Here is a 24,033-nt window from a genome sequence, read left to right on the forward strand (position 1 = left end):
AAAAATATTTTATGGCTCTATTTTATGCATTTTTTTAAATATTTCTGTAATTGTACATTATTTAGTTAGTTTTGTGTTATTATTTATTATGAGATAAATTTCTAAATAAAGTGTATTTACTTCTTTGTTATAAGTGGAAGAGAGCATGCACGATACGGTACTGTATTAGTATATGCCTACTCATATACTTTTAATATAACCGACACCAACTAAACCTATTGTATCCATACCTATGTTATAAATTAGAAAGTTACTCTGTCTGTCTTTTACGCAATCAGGGCCAAATTGCTAATTTAATTGTGATAAAATACTCATATACTTTTGATGAACATAGGTTACGTTTTTTTCTCATATTTGTAATATTGTCGTTATGTACTAATATATTAAAATATTTATTAATTTTACATGCAATTTATTCCGCCATGTTAATAAGAACCGTCGCTATGCGACCGTTGCTAAGCAACGGCAAATGTCAAAATGAGCTTGCTTACGCATACAAGGCGCGCGCCGACTCAACCTTATAAGACACAAGTAAATGTCCGTGATGATATATGTATGTTTATCTCTGAAGGTTGAGCAAAAGTAACCATTTTAATTAATTTACTTTAAATGTATCGGGTTTCTGTTGTCATCCTTATGAAAATAAATATAATGGTCGCTTTTAGTATTTTATCTAGATTGAAATTATAGTTTACTGTATAACATTCTAATAAATAATTAAGATGTCACTGATTCGAAATGACCTGGCAGAATGAATGAATGAACGGGCAGATTACGTTGACGATTTTATAAATTGCCATACGTTTTCGAACTATTGTTAATTTTTATGTAATTATTTGCTTTTTATAATTAATTTATCTTTTTATTTATTTATACTTTTCTTTGGGTCTCTTCGAACTCTATTGGAAGAGAGCCAAAGTGCAGCCTAAAAAGCAGTTTAATTTGTTGATGTTCCATTGCCCGCTACTTTTTGTTTAATATTATAGAAATATATTTAAGAAAGAATGTTCGCTTATCTATACCGATGTTATATCGTAATTTTAATCATTTAGGATTTTATTTGATAATGTTTGCAAAAATTATGCTATTTAAAATAAAAAAAATGTTTAGTACGCGCGCACGGCAAAGTTTAGGTAATTTTTCTTATATTAAGAGTTTCCTTCAGTTACTTTTGCTTCTTTTGTTATCTACTTCATTTCAATTACTCAGATACTTTTTCTAATAATAAATTTTTAGACTTTAACTTATTATTCTTTTTTAGCTTATTTTAATCATTTAGGCTTATATTTTCTTACTAATTCTTTTGAAAACTGAAAATAATTTCATAAACATATTAAATAAATATTCGTATAGTTCAAGCAGGCGTAGCCGCGGCCGGGTCCGCTAGTATAAATATACATTTTTTCCCGATCCCGACAGTTCCCTGAATGTGAGTGGAATGTAAAATAATTTTACAATGGCGTCATTTGTTAAATTAATAAATTTTACTTTTATTCAATTAAAGTCTAGATTGGTGAGCGCGCGCAGCTTCGCCTGCTCATTTGCACCCTTAGGAGTGAATTCTAAAAGACCATTAAGCACGTGTTCAATGAAGTATTTTTAAGAGTATGAATTTATTTTTTTATAAAATCGGTGGCGATTTAAAGATTTTCCCATACAAACTTTCAACCCCTTATTTGCACCCTTAGGGAGTGAATTCTAAAAAACCATGAAACAAGTGTTAAAACGAAATATTTTTAAGAGTCTGAATTTCAAATTTTATAAAAATCGGTGACGATTTAAAAAAAATCCATACAAACTTTCAATCCCTATTTCATCCCTTTGTGGTTAAAATTTTCTAAAATCCCTTCTCAGTGGATGTCCTGATTACGAAAGTAAACATCTGTCCAAATTTCACGTTTCTACGCACAGCCGTAACAGCCGCGTAAATTTATCGTATATATGTACGATTAAACCATAGATTACTTATTATTTAATATTTTTATTAGATCGTACGTCTAGCAGATGTCTGGAAGACGTGCAACAAGATCCGCGCGGCAGCTTTCCGCGTCGGACTCAACTTGTGGGACTGGTACCGCCCCCTGGACCCTGAAGGGAACTCTCTCATTTCTGGTATATATTTTTAGTCTATTAATAATTTATTTTTCGAACATTTTTATAAAGTTATTACACCGAGGCCAATATCCTATCCTATCCTATATACATCCTATCCTATCCTATATCTTATAAAACAAAGTCGCTCTTCGTGTCTGTCTGTTGTTTCTAACTCTTCTTCTTCTAAACCACCCAACGGATTTTGATGCGGTTTTCACCATTAGGTCGAGTATTTTCCGTAGAAGGTTTATATATAGTTTATTATTTGTACATTCTTATATAAATTAGCATAAATACGATAAATATGTATAAAGTCCTACCCGTTGAGCCACTTTCGCGCATGTGCTGCTCTAATGGTAATTACTACATGAAAAAAATGTACTGGAGTATTGTTCCTCTTAATAAGATCTACAAAAAAGTCCGCGACGGCATATTCGTATCTTTTAAGAATAACGTGTAGTGATCATTTTTCTGTCTAAAAATAATAATTTCAATATATTTTTTATTGTGAGACATATTTTTCCATAATGGAAATAATCCTTGGTAATCCTTATCCTTTAAAATAATTTATTAATTTTCTACGTTACACGAAGATAAAATTTGCTTTTACACTATTTCGAAATTGCGAATAGTTTTACAGAAAAAAGCATTTAAATGTTAACACATGCTGTATGTTACTCAAATTTCACTTATTCCTTACTCTCAGCATATAAATAAGTATATTAGTTACGTTGGCCATTTAATGTAGATCAAAACTGTCTTTTGCTGTTTTTCATTTTAATAAGTACTTTAGAAGTTGTTCCAATATCAAAAAATCCTTGCTGCGAAACGGCTCGCCACTCGCCATGCGTCCGCCGCGCCCGCCTGCCTTACACGCATCGGTGGTTCAGTGGTAGAATGCTCGCCTGCCACGCGGGCGGCCCGGGTTCGATCCCCGGCCGATGCATTCTATTTAATTTTCTTCACAGGCAGCCACGTAGTGCTTGCTTTTCATCAGGGACAGAACACTCTCTTCAGCATTAACCACAAGCTCGAAAAAAAACCCGCCTGCCTTTATGGCAACGAAGATTTAGATGCGTTTGCACGTATTGGATAATTGGAGTTGAATGTATTATTTCAGCGCGATATATTTGGTTTCATATTTTTTGTAGTAGTTATTAGTAGGTAGGTTTTTGTTTATAATTTCTTCCGTTTAAAAATAACCATTTAACCTTCAAAAATAGTCATTTAAATATATTTTAATAAGTACTTGAAAAGATTAGTAGCACAGATTTAAAATTACCGTACCTACTAAAAAATCCTTGCTGTGTTTCCAATTGTTTAGGAAAGAAATTACGAAAATGCGGGTTGCATTAGGGTTTAATTAATTTATATTATCTTAAGTGCTTTGCAAACATACATTATATGAATAATCCAGTAGTAAAAGCGGGCGAAGCCGCAAGAGGGTCGCTAGTATTAGATATTTTAATTTATCTACTAAATATTACCATATATACCTTTCACTAACTTGATCATCCAATAACGACATAATGTTCGCCTGTTGTCTCTATAGCTCTACTCATGCTTCAGCTAGTTAACAAATATTAAATATATCATGGGATGGGAATCGAACCTACGGTCGCACGCTATTACCACTGCGTCTCGACGTTTGTCCAGAATCCAAGTTCGTGTCGGTGCTCGCGGGGCCACTGCGCTCGGTGATCGGTCTCTCCGAGGCGGAGATAGCGCAGGTGGCAGACTACTTTCGCGCTCAGGATGGCCGCGTGCTCTACCACCAGCTGTGCCAGGTCATACATGGAGAAGGTACCTACTTTTAATAACTTTCTTTTTATTAATGAAGTCATAAAAATATTGTAAATTTTATCTTAGCAGAAGGCGATCCTGCCCTACTTCACCTAGCCTACCTATACGTCTAACAATAATGACCTTCGCGCGCCATCTTCAACATTTTGACTATAATATTACTGTTGAAAGACGGTTTTTCTAAACAAAATACTTTTGTTCCTAAATCTATCCATATTATGTACTTTTAAAACACTACTTGACAATCGATACATTGATATATAATATAAATGATGACATTTACACACCAGTGTTTTGTTTTATTTACATTGCATCTAAGACACTGTCAATAGAAGCCGCAAAGCTTGCTAACATGGCAAATGGTAACATTATGGTGCGCACGCCTAACTGACATATATTACGTAAATAAGCGCATTTACTGCCGGTTGATCTACAATGATGTTGCAGACGGGGGCGGCGGGGAGGCGCGGGGGCGGCGAGGCGCGGTGGCGTGCGCGCTGGAGGCGTGCCCGGCCCCGGCGCCGCCGCGCTGCCGGCGCCTCGACGCGTGGCAGGCGCGCCGCCTGTGCTGCCTGCTCGCCACCATAGCGCAGCGCGACATACCCTTCAGGCCTTACTTCCAGGACTATGAACTGGTACACTGTACCGAGTTACTCTCACACCTCTCTCCCACACGCATTTCTCACGTTCAGCAAAGTTGTATAATGTGCAGGAACAGACAGATATCTAATAAATATATTTTTACTTTAATATTAGTATGAATTCTAGTATGTAAAGTTTAAGCAATTAAAACTGCTCATTACACTTGGATGCACTTACAGGTGGCCAAGAACGATGGTCGCATTACATTCGCCCACTTCGCACGCATCCTCAACTTCGTGGGCGTGCTGGTGTCGCCAGAGGACTTCAACTTGCTCGTGCGCCGCTACATCAAGGACTCTTACACTATCGATTACGTGGAGTTCCTCAGCGAAATCGAAGCTGTCAAAAAGGACGGTATTCAAGGACTTGGACCGGTAAATCTTGATCATCTTTGTAAATACATTGGATCGCCAGAATGTGAGTTGCAGGCACTGAGCACTCTGAAAGAAGGGTGTGCAAATACTGGTCTAAGCCTGAACAGACTATTATTTTCGCATCCTGCGAGTGAGACATACAGAAAGGACGGAACGCAAGATCAGCGTAAATGGTAAGATATTAGAACAAACGAATGAAGCGTCTCTGGCAGTAGCGTAGCTAGGGGGGGTACGAGCGGTGCGGTCGCGCCGGGCATCAAAAGGAAAGGGGCATCAAAGTCGACGATCAATTTGCAAGTCATAAAATTTTTAACGGGCATCAAGTCCTAAGCTGCACCAGGCAGCAAATACCCTAGCTACACCACTGCTCTCTGGGAAGTATATTCAGTAGACGCGGAAGATACGAAATGGATGTGGAAAGGTGTATTGCTGCTGGTTATAGAGTTAACAAAGTCTTCGGTCCATTTATGAGACGGTGACACGTTAGCACAGCAGTGCTGTACCGAACGAAACCTGAAACAGATGAATGCTGTAGAGATGCGATTTCTTCGTAGGATATGTTGAGTCAGCTTAGGTAATCGAATTCGCAATAAAAAGATACACAGAATGGCAGGCTTGGGCACGTCAAACGAATGAGTGATCAAAGAACAGCAAAAAAAATAGTAGGAAAGACACGATATACTCGAAAACACTGTATCCATGTCACTGGAAGGTCACGTAAAAAGCATTAACCTGTAAATTATTTTTTTTTTTATCCTCGTGGCGTAGTTCCGTTAATTTACGTCGAAAGATTTTAAAAATAATATAATAATCTTTATTTCGAAATTACAACTTAATAAGCTTGAACGGCTACAAAATGTTGCAATTCGGTTCTCAGAGTTTCGAACTAAGCTCAAGTGGCTCCCAATCCGAGTTCGCAGGAATACTCCTCTTCTCCATCTTCTTTACCGTGTACTGTTTGATCCAGTAACCCCACCTGCGATCCCACTCACGACACCTGCGCTCTAATCATAACTTCCTTCCTTAGCAATTCTTTTACAATTACATCTTCCCGACTCTGGAACATTTTACCTTTGAATATTAACGGGCAAAATCATTACCTATTTTTAGATAAATAAAAATAAAAAAATAAAAATAGCTTTATTCTCATAATTTTTTACAAGTTGAGTCGCTGAGACTTCCCAGTAAGTAATCAAGGATACTTGTGTTGAGAATGACTCGCTTCTCCGTTTGGTACATTTAAGCTTAGAGAATAGTTAAATTTAACAGAAAACAAATAAGGGGGCCGTAAATGTAGGCATTTGTGCCTGTGCATGAGTGTGTGTGTGTATGTGTGTGTGTGTGGGTGTGTGCCTGTGTGTGTGTGCGCATGAGGTATGAGAGGGTTGTCCGTGCATGTCCTGTACTATATATTAATAGATTATATATATCTGTGCATTGTGTGTAAAATAGAGAACAATATTACGAAAGTAATGTTTCAGTTTCTATATAAGAAAGTTTATTTAGCCAATTAGTCAAGATCTTCTTGCATGAGTAGTTTTTCATAGAATATATGCGGAGGAAGCGATTGATTTTATTGTATAAAGTAGACGATTGGAAACTATATTGCCGTTTTGCGAAACTCGAGCGTACTTTACATATTGGGGCAACACGATCATTTCGTCGTTTCCTTAATTTATTTTTATCAAAAAGTATGGTTCCATGACACTTTAAGATTAGGTTTAGAATATAGAGTTTTCTCACAGACAATATACCGCTGAATTCATATAGGGCAGTTGTTGGAAATCTGTATGACTTAAAGTACATCACCTTAATGAGAGCTCTTTGGGCTCTTTCTAAACTAAGGAAATGGGACTTTGCAGAGCCACCCCAGATCGGGATGCAGTAAGTAATTACAGACTGCACAAGTGCAATGTAAATTCTCTTCAATAATTCCTTTTCCATCACATGCCTGAGTGATTTGAAGACCCGAATTAGTTTTCTGATACGAGTCATCAGGAGTTCAATGTGAGCCGTCCAACACAGCCTTTGGTCCAACATAATCCCAAGGTACTTTGTGCTTATAACTTTCTGCAAGGTGGGACAGTGACAAGAGTTAAGAGTAGAGTTGTCCTGTTGACAATTATGAATCTTTAGGGAGAAATCAAGAGTAGGTTGTGTATTTGCATACTTTGTAAAACATATATAGCTTGTCTTTTGTATGTTTAATGTTAATATATTATCACACAACCACTTTGATATTTTTGATAAACCCCTTTCTGCCTTATTTTTTACGTCTAGCCAGGACTTGCCAGTAAACACGATGGCAGTGTCATCAGCATAGGAAAAAATATTCCCTCCAATGTCCTGAAGCTTACATAGGTCGTTTATGTAAATAAGAAAGAGCGTTGGCCCGAGGACGCTTCCCTGCGGGATACCGTAAGAGACACATTCTTCACTACTTAGGTGTTCTCCAATCCTGACCATTTGCTTCCTATCCCTAAGATAGCTCTTGAATAGACTAAGAGCTTTATCTCTTATACCTATTTGCTCCAGTCGGCGTACAAGCGTGACTACAGAGACGGTATCGAAAGCCTTTTTTAAGTCTAGGAAGACTGCGAGACATTTGTTACCCTTATCTACTTCTTGCACAATAAGAGATGTAAGTGCCAAAATAGCATCTTGTGTAGAGAGCCCCTTCCTAAAACTGTATTGTGAGCTAGATAAGATATTAAACTTGTTCAGGTATCCCATCAGTCGATTATTCAAGAGTTTCTCCACAATCTTAGAGATAGAAGTCAAAAGTGATATAGGCCTGTAGTTGTTAACGTCGGTTTTATCTCCACCCTTAAACACAGGAATCACTATAGACCGCTTAAGTGCTTTTGGGAATATACCCTTATGAAAGCATAGATTAGCCAGCGAGCAGATCAGCGGGACTATAAATGCTCTAGACATCTTCAAAAATTTGGTTGAAATACCGTCCCAACCCGGGGCGCTGTTTGAATCAAGACCAGTCAGTATTCTGTCCACTTCTGTGGGATCGGTGTCAAGCAGAACAAAAGATGATACGGTTGAAGATAGGCTATGTGAAATCACGGATGAGTTTTGAAATTGTTTTGAACTATAGATGACCTCTGCCAAGCTTTGTCCAATACTGACAAAATACTTGTTCACATGATTTACTGACTCTTGCGGAGTGGTTCGTACTGCCAATAAATTGGTGTTTGTGGTTTTTTCTTGTCTATATTGGGCAATGTAATCAATAGTAGACCATAGCTTTCTGGGCTGTTTAAGTTGTTCATTTATTTTGTTTTTATGATATTGTCTTTTTAGTTTATGGATTAAATTTGAACAAAAGTTACGATAACGCTTAAAAGTTATTTTTAAAATTTCATTGTGCGAATTTGTCCTAAGTTTAATTTGCATTAGATTTCTTAACCTAATACAGCGCAGGGCACCTATTGTGATCCACGGCTTTTTAATTCTTTTGTTGGATGGGATGGATACAACACGGGAGTGTTTACTGAGAATAGTTTTTATCATATCAATTAGCGCCACAGCATAACATTCTGGATCTTTGAAAATGTTAAGACAAAGCACGTCTGCGGTTATCAGTGAGTTGTAAGCATTCTCATAATCAACAATAGTTTTATATTTTAGTAACTTAGATGTCTTTAAGCCCTGCGAGATGTGTAGAGTAACCATATTGTGATCCGTCACGGTAGTATTTAAAACCGCAACCAAGGATGAGCTGTGGGAATTGTCGATTTTAAGCATCACATGGTCGAGGCAGCTGTCATCTCTCGTTGGTAACATATGACCGGGCATGAGTCCATGTGTGGAGAGGATGTTAAGATAATTTAACCTATTGTTTCGTTCCCAAGATTTTTCTCTTGGTGTCGATATCAAGTCTATATTTATGTCCCCAAGAATAATAACATTATTACACTTAGTAATACCGCTCAGGTAGTTATTAAGGGATAAAATAAAATTTTCGGCATGTATAAATGAGGGAGATCTATAAAGACCCAGTATAACATAGTTAGCAAATTTAATTTCAAATCCAGTAGCTTCATGTAAGCTTAGTTCACTTACTTCAGAATTAATATTATTCCTAATATAAACAATTACACCATCATTCTGGTTTAGTAGATTAATTGTTTGGAAAGATGAATAATTATCAAGAATGGGAACTGATTTCGCTGTTTGTAATCTACATTCAGTTAAAATTATTATATCTGGGTTATTTGGTAGTAGTGTCAAGTTAATCAGTAAGTCATCAAAGTTTTTTGTAGTACTCCTTATATTTTGTGTGACAATTGTAGTCAATTTTAAATTAGTTTTACTAAGGAAATTGGGTAAGCTTTCTATGTTACATTTTATTGAGTCTGTAGATTTAATAAAGTCTATATTATTTAATACCTTTAAGTTTTCATCCATAATCGGGAGACAAATTATATTGCGAGATGTCGCTGGCAGGCATCATAGGTATTACTTTTTTACTGTATATTCTTATCGTTTTATTTATTACAAAGGAAGTATTAGTTTTATTATAAATATGCACAGTATAACATATATAGTTAATATAGTTTATATGTTTAATTGTATGTGAGATCGGTGTGTAGTGTATAACAATGTTGAAGACAAATAGGTTTGGCCCAAAATCTTTCGATAAACAAGAAGATGATTATTAAAACAATATTTTCATACTTTTTGACCGTCCTTACCTTTTATTTATTTACATTTTATTTATATTATAAGCTATATATGTATACTATGCGGCCATGTATGTATATATGTATATGTTTATATATTAACATATTTATAATTCCTATATTTTATATATTTCTATAATTTCTATATTATATTTTATTAAATTTATTATTCTCACCCCCAACCCTTTCCTACGCTTTACGTGCTATGCCTTAAGGTTGTCTGGAAGAGATCGCTGTTTTAGCGATAAGGCTGCCTCTTGTACATTTCTTTCTGATCTTGATTCCTTTTCTTGTGTGATAAGCTACTTATACCTACGGTATCTTAAGGAAAAGAGTGGACGCGTGCTAAGATGTCATGTCGTCTTTTACTTACAACTTTTGGATTATACGGCAACGATTTGTGGTATTTTAAGATTAGGTTGATTATATAAAGCCGCCTAACTGATAACAATTCCCTAAACATGTATAAGTAGTCTGTTGGGTATCTATAGGACTTAATATATAGGCTTAGATCCCTGGGCATGGGCACGTTCCAGGGCTATAAAGTTAGATTTAGTCGCTCCACCCATACAGGAATACAGTAGGTATATGATGACGGATTGTGCTAAGGCAACATAAATCTTAGTACATAATTTCTTATCCATAATATGTCGGAGTGCTTTAAATGGAGTGGTGTATGGGGAACGAAGGGTCCTAAACCAGATTTCTTCTCCCTATCCTGGCATGTGCAAGGTGATTCCAGGAGTACCAGCACCCTCAAGCGCTGATCGACAGTCGTCCGCCGCCGACGCCGCGGCTGCCGGCGCTGCCCTCTTCCCCCGCCGCTTCCCCTGCCGCTTCCCCCGCGCCCGACCTCGCGGAACTCATGTTGCGCGTGCAACGACACGTGCTGGAGCGACGGGTGCGGGTGTCGGAGTTCTTTAGGGTGAGCATCAAGTTAAAATAATTAAGCAATATTATTTTCCACATGCACGATGTTTTCGTCGCGGAGTATTTGGTTCGACATTTGGGGGATGAAATTCGTTTAAATGTTTTAAGAAGAACGCCACAAAGTTAAATACCGCAGTGAAAAAGAGAAATAAAAGTATGTATCTTTTTTAATTAAGCTGTTTTTTTTTAAACTGTTAATTAATGACTATATAAAAAAAGTCCTTAATAAATTTGGATCACATATGTTAATGTGGGATAACATGTGTGGGTATATTTTAATTTTTTTTCCTTGGAATTGTAATATAAAATTACAAAGTTTTAGTTTTACATGTAATTTTGAGAACACTCGTGGCAGGGGCAGAAGCGTATTCACTTGGTTGTTTGTTTGATCTCCTGATATATATGTAAGATGCAATCTTCAGGAGATAGGAGATGCTTCAGAGAACATGGCGGTGTAAGTCTTAGTTAACAATATCAGGGAACACGTTAAGTCTCTTATCAATAAGACGCGATAACGTATTTTGTGACAAAATATAATTGAACATTGTAAAATGATTTTATCATTTTATCATTTTGACATTTATACTGAAACTTCAGAGTGAAAGTTATTTCATCATAAAGGAAATTTAATGGACATTAGCTGTGGCTTTTGTAGTAGGTTTGGACGTCATTTTATGAGAAAATGCGCCTAGGTCCGACTGGTGAAAGTGAAAACAAGTTGTTCATGATTGAATGTATCAATCTGTATCAATGCAGAGTGCGTGCGGGCGAAGCCGCGAGTGGGCTTCTAATATTTAATATTTTCATTCGTTCGCTCTAGTGTCAATGTAGAAAATGAGGAAACCCTTTGTTCGTGCGCAGGACTACAATTACAAACTATAAGTCGTTCGTGTGGGGTGACTATCAACGCAAGCATTGCAGGACTACGACCCGCTGGGCGGCGGGCGCGTGTCGGCGCAGCAGTTCGTGCGCGCGCTGGACGCAGCGGGGCTGCGCGCGGCGCTGAGCGCTGCCGACGCGCGCCGCCTCGCGCGCTGCTACGCGGACGCAGCCGACCCCGCGCGCGTGTGCTGGCGCACCTTCGAGGACGACTGCGACCAAGGTGCTCGAGTGTTACAGCGATGGGGGAACCCCTATAACTACCCTTTAATAATATTTAATCAATACTCCCTTTTTTAACCGACTTCTGTAAGAAAAGGAGGTTATCAATTCGATTGTATTTTTTTTATGTTTGTTACCTCAACTTTTGACTAGGTGAACCGTTTTTGATTTTTTTTTTATTTGAAAGGTGAAGCTTCCCGAATGGTACCATTTTTTTTTGGTCTATGTCTGACAATGGTATCGATGAGAAAATCACATAAGTCTCAAATTTGCCTTAGGTATGTGCGCGACAATATCTCTCAATACGAACGACGAATAACTCAATGTCGCGCCAACCGATTTTGATGATTCTTTTTTTATTTGAAAGGATACACTTCAAGGATAATTTGGTGAAAGTTTGGTTAGGTTCCGGTTATGGGAAATTGAGAAAGTTTGTTTTTCCATCCCATCCCTTAAAATCCTAAAATAAATTAATTTTTAACAAAAAGAAAAATCGAATCGAACGAACTAAAAAGTGAAAAATATTATTATTATTGTGTTTCTCTTTAAAGATTTACGGGTTCAAAAGAACCCGGTCCTTTGGAAGGCTTGCGTGGGGACACAGGTCAAACACGTAGAGGCCCCTTAGAAAATATTCAAATGTTTTACTATGACGCATCACTCATCAGCCGGGATCCATCTCTGGGTAACCACAGGTAATTGCCCAGAGATGGTCTCCGGTTAATGCGTAGGAACTATGGAAAATGTGGAAATCTAAACTAAGGCTATGAAATGGCACTTCCACCCTTTCGAGCATATAGCTCTTGCGCTCCACTCTGCCGGCCAATAAAGGCAAGCCAGAGGCGGGGGATAGATCACAATTCCCCTCCCCAACAGCTCGCCACAAGCTGCCCTGCGGCTTTATTATTATTATTTGTATATGTATTAATACTCAGTTTGAAACTGGATTTTATTGTATCTACGGGTTGTAACCAAGTAGATACAATATAAATTAATAGAATGTGTTATTGTACTTGAGGTGTATTCGTGTTCTGTTCATCTATTTGTGTTGTGTTTAGTATTGCTGCTCGTTGTAATGTAATATAAGTTGTACGTTTTAAGTTTAACATATTTAGACTATGGTGAAGATGTTTCGGAATAACCCCAGTGGTAGAGAGAACTATAGGTACTATGTATACTGTTTTTTGTTTCCAAATTCTTGTCACTTCTTCTTTTAATTCTTCATATTTATTAATTTTCTCGGCAATTGTTTTTTGGAGATTATGTGTATTAGGCACTGCGATATCTATCAGGTATGTTATTTTATCTATTTTGTTTTGTAATATTATGTCTGGTCTGTTAAAATGAATTGTTCGGTCGGTAAGAACAGCTCGATCATAGTATATTTTATGGGTAGAATTTTCTAGTATGGTTTCTGGTGTGTACTTATAATAAGGGGTATCAAAATTGGTTATAAATTTATATTTGTGTGCAAGTTGTTGATGTATTATATTACATATTTGGTTGTGTCTGTGCGTGTAGTCGGAATGTGTGAGATTGGAACAAGCTCCTGTTATATGTTGAATGGTCTCTGGTTGGCTGTGGCATCTACGACATTTATCATTAGTGACTTTGCTATCTTTAAGTATATATTTTCTGTAATTTTTTGTGTTTATGATTTGGTCTTGAATGGCTATTATGAATCCTTCTGTTTCGGGGAATAAGTTACCAACTTTGAGCCACATATTTGAGCCTACTGAATCTATATGTGCTTGTTCCATGTCATGCGGATGTCTTCCATGTAATACTTTACTTTTCCAATTCTCTATTAGCTGCTTTTGCGGATCTGTATGTTGATTATTTTGACAGCCAGTAATTTCTTCTAAATTTAACGGAGTGTAATTATGATCATTATCTTTTATTATTTTATGTATTATGCTACTATTTGATTTATAAATGAAAAACTTTTGTAATGATTTTATTTGGTTTTGCCACAAAATGTTAATATTTATGATACCCCTTCCACCGTGTGATCTTTTAATGTTTAGCCTTTCTATTGCAGATTTAGGGTGAAGATAATTGTGTTTTGTTAGTATAGTACGGATTGACCTCTCTAAGTTATCTATATCTGTTTTTGTCCATTTTACAATACCAAAGGAATATGTTAACATTGGGACGGCATATGTATTAATTACTTTAATAAGATTTTTTCCTGATAATTGTGCCTTGCAAATAGCATATAATCTGTTTTTAAATTGTGTAGTTAAAAATTGTTTTGTATTTGTATGGTATAAACCTTTTAATTGATTATATCCTAAATACCTGTAGATATCGTCACTTTCAAGAGCTGTAATAATGTAGTGATCGTTAATTAAATAATTACCTTCTTGAATTTTGCCTTTAATTATATGGAGAGCTTTACATTTATCCAGACCAAATTGCATTTTAATGTCATTGCTAAATTCTGTAGTTATATCTATTAGTTGTTTCATATCTGTATGTGTTTTAGCATATAGTTTTATATCATCCATATAAATGAGATGTGATATTAGGGAATTGCGTGAACGTGAACTAAAACTGTATCCCAACCGGCTATTCTGTAGAAGATTAGATAATGGGTTCAAGGCAAGACAGAACCATAAGGGACTCAAGGAATCCCCTTGATAGATTCCTTTTTTAATTAGAATATGTCTGGTTCTCACGGTAGTACTATTGTAATTAAGCTGCAAGGTGGTTTTCCATTGAGACATAATAATGTTCAAAAATTCAATAATAAAGGGACTTATTTTATATATTTTGAATATTTGTATTAACCAAGTGTGAGGTATGCTGTCAAAAGCTTTTTTATAATCAATATATGTACAATGCAAATTTCTATTTTTTGTTGTAGCATGCTTGTGAATGGTGGAATCTATAATGAGTTGTTCCTTGCATCCCATATGGCCTCGCTTACACCCTTTTTGTTCCTCCGCTATTATATTATACTTTTCTATATGTACCGTGATTCTAGATGTTATAACTGAAGTGAGGATCTTGTAAATTGTGGGTAAACATGTTATGGGCCTATATTGTGAAGGTTCCGACGAAAATTTCCCTTTTGGTATCATGTATGTAATTCCGGTTGCTATAAAACTGGGTATATTCTGCTTATTTAAAATAATATCTGTAAAATTTTTTGCTATTGCTCTGTGAAATATGGTTAATTTCTTATACCAAAAGTTATGTACTTTATCAGCACCGGGTGATTTCCAATTGTGTAGTTTGGCAGTAATTTTTAAAATTTCTGTTTCAGTAATTTCGTCAAAATTCATTGTATCTATTGTTTTATATTTATCCGTTTCTTCTACAATCCATTTGGCATTTTCGTTATGTTTCGATTCTTGTTCCCAAATGTCTGACCAATATGTAGTTAACTGTTCTTCTGTAGGGATACTCTCTGTATTTCTATTTCGGGATGGATGGTTTGGTTTTGAAAGTTGTCTGTAAAATGTTTTTTCTCTTGTTGCAAATAAGATATTGTCATCTTTTTTTTTCTGTGCTTTTTTGTATCTTTTTAGTCTATGAGATTTAAGAGCTAGTTTTTGTTTTAATGTATCTAGAAATTCTTCTGATTTTTGGTTATCATTTTCATGCTTAGTATGTAAAGTTGTATTACGGAAAATTTTCTGGAAAAAATCACTGTTTTAACTACTTTTTGGGATCTATTGCTATTGATATATTGTGTGAGACGTCCAATATCTAACCTAAGTTTTTCTATACTCTTTTCTAATCTTATTTGCCATGATGGTTTATTTTTATAATTTTTTCTTTGTCCTGTATGTGTTCTTTGTATAATTTTATAACCTAACTCTTCTCCTATTACTAAAGCTGTACAATATATCAATGTATGTATATCTATTAATTGAATCTCGTTGGAAATATAGTTACCTAATATTTATAAATTAAATATGTGTATTAGTTCAGTGAGTTTATGAGTATATTTTAATTTTGGTAGACTTGGTCGAATTGTTGGATCAAGCCCAGAAAAAAGATTAAGTGTTGTTGTTAGTTTTTCTCTTAAATTTGTAATAAGTTCTTCCGTGTAATTAGTAGGTACTCTTCTACTACTTCCGTGTAATTAAAGTTTCTATATCATTTTCTATTAAATAATTTAAGGATTCTGTTTGCGTAGAAGTCTGTGTTGTTTGGGTATTAAAATAATTTTGTGATTGTTCTCCAACTTGGGATACAGCAGTTATTGTGTTTGATAAAACTAAATGACTTTGGTTTTGATTTCTATTTATATTATCCATCTCTTTTTCTTCTAATTCTATTTCACGTTTTACTTCTTCTTTTATTTGATGTAGTAAGACCTGAGATACTAACTTATTTCTAACTATTGTTCTCCATGGGTCAGATACTCTTTGCTCAGAAACGGTAATGTAAGTATATTTTTGACAAAATAGTTCGTGTAGGCGTTGTCTATATGTGGAAAAATCTGTTTCTAACTTTGTGCCCGCCTGTTCAACTCCAGACCGCCGACGGTTCGCATGCTGAAACACCCAGCGTCAGCTCCAGGTGTGCCCCGACGATCACCCTCGGGAAGCGGCCCTCTCAGTTTCTTTTGTAACCGTGTCTCCATTTTTATGGGTAACCTTTACCTTGTTAGCCGAGTAAGTTTCATAAGTACTCGTTACCGCCCCCCACGTTAGCAAGGTGTTCAGCTAGGACGTAAGGTAGGATTTTGGGGAGCTTATTATTATTATTATTATTATTCAATCTTTGTAAAATTATTTTTCACTTTTTAGATCGTTGTTAGAAGACGGTTTTTCTTTTTGTTAAAAATTAACTTATATTTCGTTTAGTGTTTACGATAAAAGAACTAGAGAAACATCCGACGGTGACTCCGGGCGGGCCAAGCGCGACGGCGAGAGTGGGGGGCACGCGGGAGGTGGAGGCAGAGGGGGAGCGCGGCGCGTGCGACCAGGTGCTGGCGCGAGTGCGCGCGCGCGTCACCGAGCGCTCTCTGGACCTGCGCCCGCTGTTCAGAGACCACGACAAGTACTGCATGCCTTTTATTATATCATTTAACTTTTACCCTACGTCCACGCGGCGGCGCACCCCCGCGTGAGTGCTTCCGCACCGCCGTGTACCGCGCGCCAGATCTTGTACTGCGAGTCACCATGCGGTGGCGCGCGGTACAAGCACTCGACTGTTGTTGAGCGCGCGCTTTCGACACGGATATACTCATCAGGTCAGGAAACCGAAGCTTTTAATACGGAGTTGTTAATAAATGAAATAGAGAAACGTCCTACGATGTGGGACATGACAAGTCGCTTTCAGTCAGCCTGTGTGACAAAATTGAGTTGTTGAAAGTTCTACGTACAGCGCGCGCTGAACGCTTGTTATCTGAACGTAGCCTTATGGTTAGTTTGCGGTATAAAACACAAGCCGCCGTCGTGTGAACAGGTGACCAGCGCGGCAGCGCGGCCATGTGAACGTAGGGTTATTCGCCTAATACCTATCGAATCATAATTAAACTTAAACATGTTCAGTTCGCTGTATCCTCCACGTATATAGTAGACATAGGGAACCGAATCCTCATACACGTCTGCGTATACAGGCCCTCGTGACACAAAGACACAAGGGAGCTACTGGGGGGAAAGAAATATTTAATATCCAGCCAGCCTCAAAAATCTTTATGATAACACTAATTTAAAAAAAAATTACAGTTGGCTTAAAAAAATCAAATAATGTTTTAACGTCAGACGCGGTACGGGCCACGTGTCGCGCGCGCAGTTCCAGCGCGTGGTAGGCGCGTTGGGCGTGGTGGGCGACGACGCCGCCGCGCTCGAGGGCGCCTACCAGGACCACGTGGGCGTCAATTACTATGCTTTGTTGCACGAGGTAAATACTACACACTGACTTATGTTGCCTTCTGTATTGATTGGTAATTTCTATCTGTTAAGTAGGTACTAGTACCTTACCAGTCAAAGCTATCACTATTAGTTTAACAATGACAAATTACCTATCTAAATTGAATCCCAGCTCGAGGATGAGGCGGAGCCCATCGCGCCGCCGTCCGCTGTCGTCGCGCGCGGCTCGCGGGCGCCGCCCGACCCGTCTCTCACCGACATTGTACAGATATTAGCCAAGATCAAGGGGAAGGTAATAATGTTGAATAATATGTTATATCAACAGTAACAAGCTAAAATATCATCCACACCACCAGGATATGTGGTACTCCACTACTGTGCGGTTTCGTAGGAACTTCCTTCCACATGAACCCAGAATTATATTGTGTTCCCCCCAGGCGAACACAATATAATTTCATATGTATCTTTGAATAGTTTTGCGGACTATTTGGCGCCCCTTTATGAGCAGCTCCGGGAGCGTGATGGCCTCCCCTTGCCCTCCCACTGGTTGTGGGCGGCGGTGATCACTTACCATCAGGTCACATACTTTCACTCCCATAAAACTATTGTGTTATGGCTGTTTAACATCTGATTGGATGTGAAACCACAGCGATATACCAGCTCCACGAGGGTCCACTCCGCCCCGTAGGCACAAAGCATGTTAAAGATGTAATCTATATATATAAAAGGACTTGTCCTCACTGACTGAGGTAAGACGCACGCACAGCCTTAACCGCTGTGCGTAGAAACGTGAAATTTGGACAGATGTTTACTTTCGTAATCTGGACATCCACTAAGAAGGGATTTTGAAAAATTTTAACCCTAAAGGGGTGTAATAGGGGTTGAAAGTTTGTATGGAAAAAAAAATAAATCAGCACAGATATTTATAAAATTTGAAATTTAGATTTTTAAAAGTATTTAATTGAACAGGTATTTCATCGTTTTCTAGAATTCTCCCCCTAAGGGTGCAAATAAGGAGTTGAAAGTTTGTATGGAAAAATCTTTAAATCGGCACCAATTTTTATAAAATTTGAAATTCAGAGTCTTAAAAGTATTTAATTGAACACATGTTTCTTGATTTTCTAGAATTCTATCCCTAAGGGTACAAATAGGGGGTTGAAAGTTTGTATGGGAAAATCTTTAAAACGCCACCGATTACTTTAAAATTTGAAATTTAGACACTTAAAAATATATAATTGAACGCATGTTTCATGGCATATTAGAATTCACCCCTAAATAAGCGAGCGAAGCTGCGCGCGTCCGCTAGTTATTAATATTTAGTCTCCATATACATTCTACCATTAGGCATGCAAATATTACATTTTGTTTTATTAAAATAAAATTTTCAATTTTTATATTTAATTATTATGGTTTACAAAAGAAAAATCTTACAAAGTTATAATTCATGGCTAAGAAATTCAGAAACAGAATAATACCATTTATCTATTAAAAAAAATATTAATTGTTTTTTTTATTTTATAAGTGGCAATTCTTTAAAAACTTTAGGTATATTGTTATAGATACATGGGGCTATTTTGCTAATCCTGTTTTATGGTAACCCATATGTATAAACTAAGAGAACATTTTTAAATATTTTTTTATACACCAACATCCTTCATATCCATGCATCCTTTGATATATCCTTTATATTCAAAAAATTCTAATTAAATATATGTATGTTTTTTTGTTGCAACATATTACAACATCCCATCTCGTTATGGATATGACTCTGTCCAACTAACTGTGTTCTACATGGAGATGGTGCGCGAGGGTGTCCGCCCAGAGCAGTTCCTGCAGCAGTTCGACAGGTCGCGCGGCGGCGTGGTGACACGCGCGCAGTTCCAGCGCGGGCTCGCCGCCGCCGCGCTGCCGCTGCACCCGCTCGAGCTGGACACGCTTATGGAAGTGTGAGATGTGTTCACAATGTATTATAGCCTAATTATACTAAATAATCTCTTCTCTATATATAATAAAACAGTAAAAGTATTTTGTCTGTACATTTAGTATTTTTGACTGAAACGGATAGATGTACACTTAAAAAGAATAGAAAGCAATTTTTTTTTTAAATTTATTGTTGTTCTGTCTGTATGTCACGCTAATCACCGAAAGTACTGAACTGATTTACTTGAAATTTTCCCCGATTTCTTTGTCTAAACTCAACTTAACTTCTAAATAATCATCTTGTTTCATCAAAATCAGTTCATTAAAAAAAAGATAACTTTTTTTTTTATAAGATATTATTAAGATAGTCATTTGAAAGAGCTCAAGCATGAGTTTGCCCGCAAATATAAAGCAATCCATATCTATACTTATACTTGCACTAAAACTGTATTTGTTTGTAATTAATCTGACTGATCTGACTTTTAAACTGACTTTCAAAACAAGGAGGATGTTCTTAATTAATTATTTTCGATTTCATATTCAATTAATTATTGTGGATTCGATTTCGATATTAATTTATTCGATTCGATTTGAGTATTTTTTGTAATACGCAATCATTACAGTTATTTTACTAACAATATTAAACATCCTTACCCAAATTAATAATTTAACATCTAAGGCTGTTTCTGAACGAGTAAATTAAATTATTCATTGTCATCAACACATATGATATGTCACTTTATAAATCGCGGGCGAAGCCGCTGGGGACCGCTAGTTTTAAATAAATGTAAAGTGAATAATTATAACAGTAGAATTATTTTTTATTTATCCCACCGACCGGCAACAGCAGTCCTCTTTGACAAAATATTTAATATTATTATTAAAACGATATTAGCAATAGCGAATAGTCTCTAACAGCACGATGACATAGTTTCAGCGCGCCAGGCCGCCGTCAGCTGGTGGAGTACGCGCGCTTTTGCGCGGCGGCCGGCAGCGCGCTGACGCAAGGCGGGCTGGAGCGCGCGCCGCTGCTGGCGCCACTGGCGCACACCGCGCACGCGCCGCCCACGCCGCCCGCGCACCTGGACTACGAGGAGCGGGCCGTCGTGGCCAAGGCGCTCGACAAGCTCGCCAACTTCCCAGATCGGACTTCTAACCTACTTGATGTGTTCAAGGTGCGTTGCTGGCCTTTAAGGTAGAGATATGCGCGCTTTTTAAAGGAACCCATGTCGTATCGACCAGTTTTTGTGCAATTTATGGTGGAAATCAGAGGCGGTCCCAGACGATTGGCAAGGTGCAGTCATGGTGCCTTTATATAAAGGCAAATCTTTACAGGTAGACTGTGCAAGCTATAGGACTATCAGTATAATTAGCTTGCGTAGTAAAGTTTATGCTTTTTAGCATATTAGCGAGAAGAATGCAAAAGAGATCCAAAAGGCTGTTGTGGGAGGCCCGAAAAAGCTATAGACCTGAAAGTAGACATGGATGAATCGGCACAACGGCCAAGAATTTTTCCGTGACCATTCACAAAAAATTCTTGGCCGTTGTGCCGTGTGCACACGCACATACACTTATATACTTACTTGTTTTGCATTCCAGTATCATGTAATGTTTCAGTTAGTAATATAGAGCCGTACGGAGTTGTTTTATTTATTTCCCTAACAAGCCGCTACAGCCGTTAACCAAAACGTTTTCTGTGCTTTTGTGGAGTTGGAAAAGGCGTTTAACAGAGTCGTGAAAAAAGTTACATGTGAGTGAAAGTAGGTAGGCGTAGAAGATTCAGTGCCACTCAGGACGAAGGGTTTGAAATTAATGGTTTGAACCTAAATGGGAGTAAAATAAAGGTTCTGGCAAGTATTTGAAAGGAACAAAAGACGGGATGCAAGATCCGTGTAAATAGTAAGATATTAGAACAAGTGAATGAAGGGATATATTTGGGAAGTATCTTCAGTAGAGATGGAAGATACGAGATGGATGCGGAAAGGCGTATTGCTGCCGGTAACAGGGTTAACGGTGCCTTGACTGCATTGATGAGATGGCGAAACGTCAGCACATCTGCAAGTTTGGTCCTACATAATGCAGTATTGGTACCGCCGCTTCGACCGACGCGCAGTTTTGAAGGACGCCAGGTTTCAGGGGTATATATTAGAGCAGAAACCGTCGATAACTGATTGATGCTGCTGTCCCTTTCGATAGTCGCAGGCGCACCAAAGTCAGCTCAGGGGCACATGAACGGAGCACTAACGGATATCCAAAAAACACAGAGCTCGCCTAACAGCTTTTTGGCTGAACTTAACATCAGGCATTGAGCTCGGGCACTGCGGGATGATCGACGGCGTTGTTCCTCGGTCATCCATAGACGACTTTGAGGCAAAGAGAGAGCCCAGATCGGCTTCTTTGCCGTATGAACCAAGATGTCATTCCCTGTGCTCGATGGCGGAGGCGATTGGTGGCTAATGTTGCCAAGTGCGGGCTTTGAAAGGGGCTAAGCTGACGAGTTCCAGATTGGCAAAATACTATGAGGCTCGATTGTACTTCCTTTTAAAAGCTTTTACTTTTGGATCCCCAGTGACTACTACTATCATTCTCATTTCTCTTCTCTAGAAGACCCAGTGCGGCTTTGAATGTCTCGTCTCGGAACGTGGTAGTGCTAAAGCACTAGCACAGTAACGTTAAAACGTTACCTCCGCTTTCCGTTAGTAGGCATCAAAATCAGTACCTCAGTATTGCACCGTACAGGAGGCGGACCGGAGCCACAGCGGGCGTGTGTCTCGCGCACTGCTGGAGCGCGCGCTGGCCCGCAGCGACGTGCTGGCGCTGCTGTCGTCGCGCGAGCGGGACGTACTCTGCAAGTGCTTCAGCTGCCCACAGCTAGGCAACGACGAGGTTCCCTTTATATTCCATTTATTTCATACTAATATTTAGATATAACTAGTAAAAATATAGAAAATATTTACATACATCTTTTCGTGGTGTAAGCAAATAACGCGGTACATATGTATTATAACATTGAGTTGTATCATATACATCATTATTATATAGGTATAACATTGAGGCTGTAACTGTAAGTGTAGCCTAATGGCACAAGGGTGTGACTGTAGCGCGACGGTTTGGGTTCAATCCCCACTCGAGGGAATGTCTTGTTTTTATTAATATTTTCATGTCTTCGCTCTAGCACCAAGGCAAAAACCCGGTGTTGACGGAATAACGGAAGATCCTAACATTAGTTTGCCTCTGCCTACCCTGCTGTGTGCCGAATGCAGCATGAAGTAGATTTTTTTAATTTAGGAAGTTAAACATAAATAGGTACTTGTCACCAAGTATTACGTAGATAAGAAACACCAACATCGTTTACCAGGCGATTGGTACCTATGTATAGCATAATTTGTATGCTGGTCCCGCCAGGTAAACTACCGAGCGCTGTGCAACACGCTGGACGTCCTGCACGCCACGTCCAGCGCGCAGCCTTGTTGACGACTACTAATACTGCTGCTAAGTATGTATACTTACATTTTTTGGCATTACATTTAAAAAATTAACAAAATTAACATTTATATGAACGCAAAGTTCTACGTGTCCAAATTTAAGACATGATATAAAACTTTTTTCATTTTCTTGATAAAATTCTAATGACGGAGAGGAACCTACTGTGGCATGTGTTTTATTAGTTGTGTGAGCGGTTACTAAAATGTATCATTATTTAAAAACTAATAAAAACCTACCAAATGTCAATAACTTTTAATAAATTTGCCCTGAAGTTAACTGTAAATAGCACTAGCATAGCATAGCACATAGTTACTTGCCCAGTGAAGAATGCTCAATAGTTCAGACTTCAGAAAACCCAACTGTAGTAAAAACCCAACTGTAGTATCTTAGGTAGGTCCTAAGATATATCTAGTCTATTCATTTGGGTTTGAGACAAAGTGTACACAAAACAATTTCTCAAACCTTTATGGATAATATACATCCCATTCAGATACGAATCCTTGGGGTTTCTTCCAAGTGTTAGAAATACATTTACAGGATTTTTCTTAGATGTTTTTCATCAATACAACAAAAATAAATCATCACCAGAGCCGATAATGGCCAGACCTTCGATAAGCTGTGCGCGTGCACCCAACAATGGTAAGTATTGGGTGGCGGTTACTTTGGAGTTATTAGGTAACAAAGATGCAAAAAAGAGTATCTAACTTTCGTTAAATTATAAAGCTCTAATTTTTTATATTTTCTTAGGAATAATATCAGAAATGACGTCCATTGCCAGTCACTTAGCATGCATACGATCGCAACCAGACAAATCTTATAAGCGCCTACCCGAATATTAGGAGCAAATTCACTTGTGTATTATTTTAGATTGAACAATTCTATATTCTCATCAAATAAATTTGGTTTTTTTTTCTCTTAAGGGTTCAAGAGAATTTTCGAAGTCTGATAGTAGTAGCACTAGACACAAGCACAATACAAAAAAAATAAAGTCCTTATGCTTTTGGACATTGTAATATTTTACTAATACACATACAACATAGATAGGGAGGAAGAGGGGACTTTCAGGATTTACTCGAGCGCGGCAGATTAGGATACTGGGGGATTCCTTGTACTCGGTTATGGCCGCTCGTCTAGGATAAAGGATCAGATTAG

The 24,033-nt window shown here is 37.8% G+C and overlaps 1 protein-coding gene across 1 annotated transcript; it reads left to right on the forward strand.

Annotated features, from left to right (window-relative positions):
- LOC146540204 (uncharacterized) lies at window positions 1-23,130 on the forward strand. The gene is made up of 14 exons (XM_085207226.1): window positions 1-157; window positions 1,989-2,112; window positions 3,751-3,897; window positions 4,345-4,532; window positions 4,719-4,913; window positions 10,353-10,535; window positions 11,462-11,642; window positions 16,465-16,660; window positions 17,368-17,506; window positions 17,648-17,767; window positions 19,273-19,421; window positions 20,327-20,570; window positions 22,135-22,281; window positions 22,801-23,130. The coding sequence occupies exons 1-14, from the start codon at window positions 146-148 to the stop codon at window positions 22,867-22,869; spliced, it is 2,094 nt and encodes a 697-aa protein (XP_085063352.1). The 5' UTR covers window positions 1-145; the 3' UTR covers window positions 22,870-23,130.
- Window positions 23,131-24,033: the final 903 nt, after the last annotated feature.

Source organism: Heliconius melpomene, chromosome 3 (assembly GCF_056956725.1).
Source record: "Heliconius melpomene rosina isolate 202511_hmr_F chromosome 3, ASM5695672v1, whole genome shotgun sequence".
Taxonomy (NCBI): domain Eukaryota; kingdom Metazoa; phylum Arthropoda; class Insecta; order Lepidoptera; family Nymphalidae; genus Heliconius; species Heliconius melpomene.